The sequence below is a fragment of the Setaria italica genome, chromosome III, assembly GCF_000263155.2.
Source record: "Setaria italica strain Yugu1 chromosome III, Setaria_italica_v2.0, whole genome shotgun sequence".
Taxonomy (NCBI): Eukaryota; Viridiplantae; Streptophyta; class Magnoliopsida; order Poales; family Poaceae; genus Setaria; species Setaria italica.
This window is the reverse complement of record NC_028452.1, coordinates 15128384-15135008: the sequence shown is the minus strand read 5'-3', so window position 1 is coordinate 15135008 and position 6625 is coordinate 15128384. Positions and strand designations below refer to the sequence as shown.

The following is a 6625-nucleotide window of genomic DNA, read 5'->3' as shown; positions in this document are numbered from 1 at the left end:
TCTGCGAGATTTCTTTGAGAGAGGTGGGAGGGCTGAGTTACGATTAGGAAGAAAGAGGGGGTTAGATCGACATGGGGGGTTTTCTTCTTTCCTCTTCCTTTGGCTCGGTACAGGGGTGGCGGAAGGCACGGCTGGCGGCGGGCTGGCCGGCCGAACTTCGCCGGCAGCGAGCCAAGAGGTGGGGAAGGTGGAGGGGGATGGGGATGGGGGCAACCCATTTGAGGCTTCACCTCGGATGGATGGTGGCCGGAGATAGGGCGCTGGCGGCGGGTAGAGGAGACGGCGGCGGAGCTCCTGGCGGCGGCGGCGGTTGGCACAGGGAGGCGGGAAGAGGAGGGGCGGGTGAGCTCGTGGTGTGGAAGGAGGAGGCTGGCCTCGGGCGGCTTTTATAGCCAGGGGGAGGGACGGGCGAGCGGCATACAGGGGGCGGCGACGACCGGAGTGTCTAGCCGGTGGCGTGCCGGAGTGGGGATCCTCGAAGATGGTGTGGTGGGGGAGGCACGGTCGACGAGGAGGCACAAGGGCGATGACCAACGTGGAGAGGCGCGCCGGGAGGGTTGGCGTGCGGTGGCCGGCAGCGCGTGGTGCGGCACGCGTGGCTTGGCGCCGACGGGATGGGACGGGCAGGCGGTCTGGTGCGCGGGCGTGCGGGGGTCTGGCGCGGCGCGGGCGGGCGGTGTCTGGGCGGCCGGGCGCGGATGGCCGGGCGCGGCCAAGCGGAGCTGGGTCAGCGCGGGGCGTGTGGGTGGGGCCGGGCGCCAGGTGCTAGGCGCTATGCGCTAGGAGGAAATGGGGAAGGCGGGGGAAAAAGGAAGGAGAGAGAGGAAGAAGGAAGAAGGAAGGAGGAAGAAGGAGAAGGGAAAAGAGGAAAAGAAAAAGGGAAAAAGAAAAGGAAAACGAGAAGGAAAAAGGGAGGGGCAGTACGGCGAAAGTTGCGGGAACGGACGGCGCGCGTGACGGATTTGACGTGCACGCGGCGAAATTTGCAGGGAACGGAAAAAGAGGGTTGACGACGCCGGGTGCCGGAACGGCGGGGCCAGCAAGAAGGAAAAGATTTCTCAGGAGCTCGACGGTCGGAAAAATTTTGAAATAAATTTTTAGCGAGTGATTTAAATTGGTAAATTTTATAGGCATTACACCTTCACCCCCTCGCCTTCCAATTTCTACCACACGCTCTCTAGACTATAAATACCTCAATAAATCAACCGAGCCCCATATTGAAGATGACATACTCGACGTGAAGCAGCAAAGAAGTAGAAGGAGCTTGAGGGACACCTCTCCGGATAGCCGAGGGCCGTGCAGTTGTCGGGGGCTAGCGTAGGCGAACCTCTGCCGGCGTGATCACCCTGCGAGGAAGATCACGTTGGAGTTCTGGAGCTAGAAGTCATCAAGATCAAAGTAGGATCCCGGTGGTGATCTTGTGATGTACAATTATTCATGATGAAGTAATAGATGTGTTCATATTTTTAGTGATCTAAGTATCTCCTTTGATGGTTTTATGCTTATTCGGGTTTGCTTGCTTTTCAATCTATGTATCATTGATAGATTGCCTAGGGTGTTCTTGTGGTCGTGATGACCAGATTTGCATGCCTAATCTACCGATGTGTATGACATGCTCTTATGATCATGCCTTTAACCTGCTTGCGCTGATACAGGTGATCATGATAGGATCTTTTTTGTGTAAGGTGGGGGGTTTCGGGATCCGTCCCGGAGGTGTTGATTTAAAGATGCTTTTTACTAAGATCATATCTGTGTCACTTTGCTATCCATGCTCAGAATTATAACATATGCATAGTCTAGGTTGCTCTAGATTAGTTACCTTTGCTCTATCTGTTATCTATCTGTACATGCTTAGTAGATTAGATCTGAATCTCTCATAAACACCAAGTTAATACTAACGATTCTAGTTGAAATAGATCTTGTGCTTTAAGTTTCATGGATTGATAAACCTTTGGGGAATACTCTGAGGGAAGAGCTACAACTGATCCGTACGCTTGCGGTTCATAACTTGGCGTGCTAACAGCCATCAACAATCTCCATGGCCATTGCTATTTCTCCATGGGCTATCAAGACGATGAAAACCCCGATTAGGGGTTTCCTTTGGTGTGGAAGTGAGGTCACTTCCCGGGGGAAAATATGCGGTCGCTTGGATCAATGTCTCCTGCCCGACAATTTTTGGTGGTCTTGGCATTCCCAACCTTCTAGTGATGGGAATGGCGTTGAGGATGCGCTCGTTGTGGCTTGCTCGTGTTGATGGTGCTAGGACCTAGGCAAGATATCGGTTTCCTAACAACGAGCTCGTCACAACGTTCTTCAATGCATCTGTTTCGGTCAAGGTAGGTAGGAGAGACAGAACCTTGTTTTGGTCAGATCGTTTGTTAAATGGTTGCAACATTCAAGCGCTTGCCCCAAACCTTTGGGCAGCGGTGCTGTCCATGTGAGGAACAAGTGCACGGTACGCGAGGGCTTGACGGATTGCCGATGGGTTCGGGATATCTCTCATGCACTCACGGTGCAGGTCCTTCTACAGTACCTACGGATATGGGATCTCCTTCACGACTGGCACCTCAACCAATCACCGGACATATTCATGTGGCGTTGGACGGCTTTAGGAGAGTTTTCCTCCGCTTCGGCCTATAAGGCCCTTTTCCTAGGACGGTCTCATCTTTTGGGAGCCCAACAGCTTCGAAAAGTCCTGGCGCCGGGTACATGCCGCTTCTTTGGCTGGTTGGTTCTCCATGGTCGTTGTTGGACCACCAACCATCTATGGCGTCATGGACTTAGTGATAGAGATGACTGCGCCCTATGCGCTTAGGAGGTCGAGACGCTAGACCATCTGCTAACTAGTTGCGTCCATAGTCGGGAGACATGGTTTTGCATTCTTCGATACCTCAACCTCCAGATGTTGGTCCCGCAATAGGAATGTGCTTTCGCAAGTTGGTGGTTAAATGCAAGCCAACAGTTGTTGAAGTCTAGGCGAAAAGGTTTCAACACCTTGGTTTGGTTTGGTCGCGTTGTCGCTTTGGCGTGAGAGAAACAGGAGGGTTCATGAGCAATCGGACCTTTAGCCCATCGCGCTAGCTCCCGACATACTGGAGGAGGCGAGGACCTGGGCTTCCACAGGCTTCATAGGATTAGATTTTCTGTTCGGTGAGCGCTTTGCGCTGCGCATTGTACTTTTCTTTGTCGTCGTTTGGCGGCTGTTGCTCTTTAATTTGGTCATTGCTTGGACTCTTTACCTCCGTAAACTCTTTCTTCTACTTAATGAAAAACGTGATTAGCACGTTCTCTAAAAAAAAATTTCATGGGCATTAAATTCCATACCATATTAGCAATTTTACTGACTTGGTAAGGACTTTATAAGGAGTTTCATCATATGTGAGGAGTTTCGATGAAACTCAACCAGCACAGTTACCTAGTTCCCAATCTTGTTAACAGTATAATGAAACTGTGTGTCTTATATTTGTGTGAACAAACAGTCATTTAGTCAAGTTCTGTTGACGTGATGGCCTTTCCTATTCCTACCAAGGGCAGCATCTGTTTCGACTTCGGAGTAATGATCTTGTAGTAGTCTGCGGGGGGACGTTTCCATCTACAACATGGACAAAGTTACATGATCTCAGCTTCTGTGGCCATCCTCTCACCTGCGTTTATCTTGTTACGTGCAGACCACCATCGCCAAAGCCACGTGAAAACCTTGTTCATTATCCTTTCCGGATGTACAAAGCTCCAAATCCATGGCTCGCTAACACTCCCGGGCTTCCTTACATTTGAAGAATAAGTGAGCACAAGCTTCATCAATGCGATGGGCCGATGGCATACCGGACAGAGCGTGTATGGTTCAAAGAAAAAATGGCATCCACTGCTACTACAGCCGCACGATTACATGCCAGCCTACCACACGCCAACAGCTCGGGAAACAACGCTAGATCCAATCTAATGCCAGAGGCCAACTGAAAAGAACCACATGATATGCATACGACCGGCAAACATTTCTCCAGAATAAAAACCCATATTCGTTCGTCGTCATGGTATTTCAACATCCTCAGGCAACAGCACTGAAACAAACCAAGTCTTGCTAATTTAACCGAGGTTTTACAAAAGAGGCTATGGCGAAACAGGACAGTAGTACGACGACACCCTTTTGAGCTCTTCAGCGCTTGCCGCCACCACCGCCCAGCTTGGGGCCCTTGGAACCCTTCTGGACTGCGCCCTTGTTCTGCGCCTTCTGGGACTTGGCCACCTCTGCCTTCTTCGCCTTCTTCTCGTCCTTGGTCTTCTTGATGCGCTCCTTGATCTCACTGCACAGTCATGGCAGTTTGAAATGAGTGGAGGTAACGGTAAACTATCACTTCAAAAGACAAAGCGAATTCTATTCACTGAACCAAAACAATGGCTGCTACCAAGTATAAATGACAGCTTAAGACAAGTAGCAGAAAAACATACCGAAGAGCCGCCTCCCTAGCAGCATCACGGACCTCAGGCTTCTCAGCTCTCTTCTTCTGGATCACTTCCAAGGAAGCACCAACAATTGACCTGGAGTACGGCTTCTTGGTGGTGCGACGCCTCTTCTTGACAGCTTCAGCATGGATATCCTACAGACAGAAATGACAGAAGTATATGAGAAATTCTCGCATCAACAGGAGCATGGACTTAACTGTCATGAAGACATGGAAGAAACAAAGCTGATAGACAAAACTAAGAAATTAAGGTTAAGTCTAAATACAGGATTCTAGCCTGGAAATCATAACGTGTGGACATACGAATATATCCATGTACATCCACACCATTTAGAGAAATCAGAAATGCATGTAAATAAAGTAGCAACACAATTGTATCCTGAATGGCAAGAAATGATTTTAAGCCTAAAGAACAAAACCAGAAGCACATAGGAAATTTGGAATCCACCTTCTATTGCTCAAGAAACTGGAGTATACACCAAAGATACCAGGTCAAAACAGAACTGAATAAGTGGCCTACTTATGGAGAGGCCTGTACAATACCTTCTTGTGCTGCTTCCTGTACATTGCTGTCCAGGTAAGCTTCGCAGGCTTCAGGCGGTTGTGGAAGTAGCGCTTGCATTTTGAGTTTGCAAAAAGGAACACCTGTAAATAGATACAGATACTTTGTAAAACCACCTCTAATCTTGTAGCAATTCCTGCCAGTAAATGTAACAAAAGATCAACCTGAGAGTCAGCACGAATGAAGCGGATGCCTTTCCCTGGATAAATCTTCTGACCACTGAAACGGCAAAGTTCCGTCCTGCAAGGATATCATATATTCGTACTTAGAATAATTTCTAGATCTGTGACTCTTATTGCAGCAGATTAGTTTAACAATCTATCATACGAAATATCCAAAGCATGTATAATGCAAAGGACATTGAGTAACGAGATCCAAGAACGTGTTGCAATCACAGAAATAGAAACTTACTTCAGCACCATCTTCTCGACTTCAAGAAACCTTCACAAACTCCTGCAAAATTCCACGAATCAAAGACAGAATCAGCATACATGACATGAGCACATGACAGTGCAAACTATGCAAGCACGGCTGACAAATCTATAACAATGCATTGAGCAATCAAGTCATTTTGCAGCCACACAAATATAGGGATTCGACAGGCAGCAGAAACACAACCAAAGTAAGCTCCTGCCGTAAGGGTGATACCCTGGTAAATCTCGCACATCAATGAAATAGGCAACTATGCAACGCCAAAGGCCATAGTACCTGAGTGCGTGTGCTTCCAATTCGAAAGGGTCTCGCAAACACCTAGAGAATGAACAAGATTCAGAACTCAAAAGATTAACTTTCGGGCGACTACTGGCAGCAGAAACACGGAATAAGTCTCTGCTGCAAAGCGGGTTCCCTAGTCCATATAGCACACAAAAAAATTAGGCAACTACGCCACTGAAACAGCTGTAGCGCCTCAGTACTTGTGCCCTGATCCGTCCCCGTGAAGGGAAACCTAAAATTGCAACACAAAGCCAACTGATGCCTCCCGATGTCTATCTACGTTGCACACGGTGAGCACACCCAATCAACTTCGAGGGAAACAACGAATCTAATGACCAAAACCAGATCACGGAATGGAAACGATAATCGATTCAGGGACGGTTCTAGCGAGAACAACACGAGATGGGGTGAGCGCAAGATCTAGCAACCACAGGATAGGGGCGAAGGGTAGAGTGCTTCGACGGGTTGCACGTACCTTGGGAGCGGAGCTGCAGGCGGCCGCGAGGCGATGGCGGCGGCGGCGGCGGCGGAGAGGAGGGAGCGAGCAGTGGGGTTCGTTGCTCCGCGAGGGTTTCTTATGAGCTCGTGAGACTGGGCTGGCTGGCTGGGCTCATTCAGATAAGTTGCGAAGTCAGCTGCTCGTTGGCCCAACAAGCACCGCTTTGAGGGCTTTAGGCCCAATATTCGTTTTATAGGCTTTAGCCCAATATAATCATTCGTTCTTATAGGCTTTTAGGCTTAAATTGCAGTACTATGGGCCGTGGCACTTCCTTGTTACGCTCAGTGCTGACTGATGAGTATTTGTACTTGAGTCTTAACCATTCCCGTCTCTCTTTCCAGTGGATAAATCCAACTGCAAGTTGAAAAAGACCAAGATGGCAACGTCACG

General features: G+C 49.1%; 1 protein-coding gene across 1 annotated transcript; it reads right to left on the bottom strand.

Annotated features, from left to right (window-relative positions):
- Positions 1 to 3954: 3954 nt before the first annotated feature.
- Positions 3955 to 6343, bottom strand: LOC101758224 (60S ribosomal protein L24). The gene is made up of 6 exons (XM_004961647.4): positions 6212 to 6343; positions 5434 to 5475; positions 5187 to 5262; positions 5004 to 5105; positions 4447 to 4595; positions 3955 to 4301 (listed from the first exon to the last, which is right to left on the bottom strand). Exons 2-6 carry the CDS (start codon positions 5442 to 5444, stop codon positions 4154 to 4156), a joined length of 486 nt encoding a protein of 161 aa, XP_004961704.1. The 5' UTR covers positions 5445 to 5475; positions 6212 to 6343; the 3' UTR covers positions 3955 to 4153.
- Between the last annotated feature and the right edge of the window lie 282 nt (positions 6344 to 6625).

Bases quoted from the DNA above. Each gene is read 5' to 3' on its own strand.
- LOC101758224 (XM_004961647.4), bottom strand. The intron at 4,596-5,003 runs GTATTGTACAGG...TTCTGTCTGTAG, and splicing joins ACAGGAAGCAGCACAAGAAG to GATATCCATGCTGAAGCTGT. The intron at 4,302-4,446 runs GTATGTTTTTCT...ATGACTGTGCAG, and splicing joins GCTAGGGAGGCGGCTCTTCG to TGAGATCAAGGAGCGCATCA.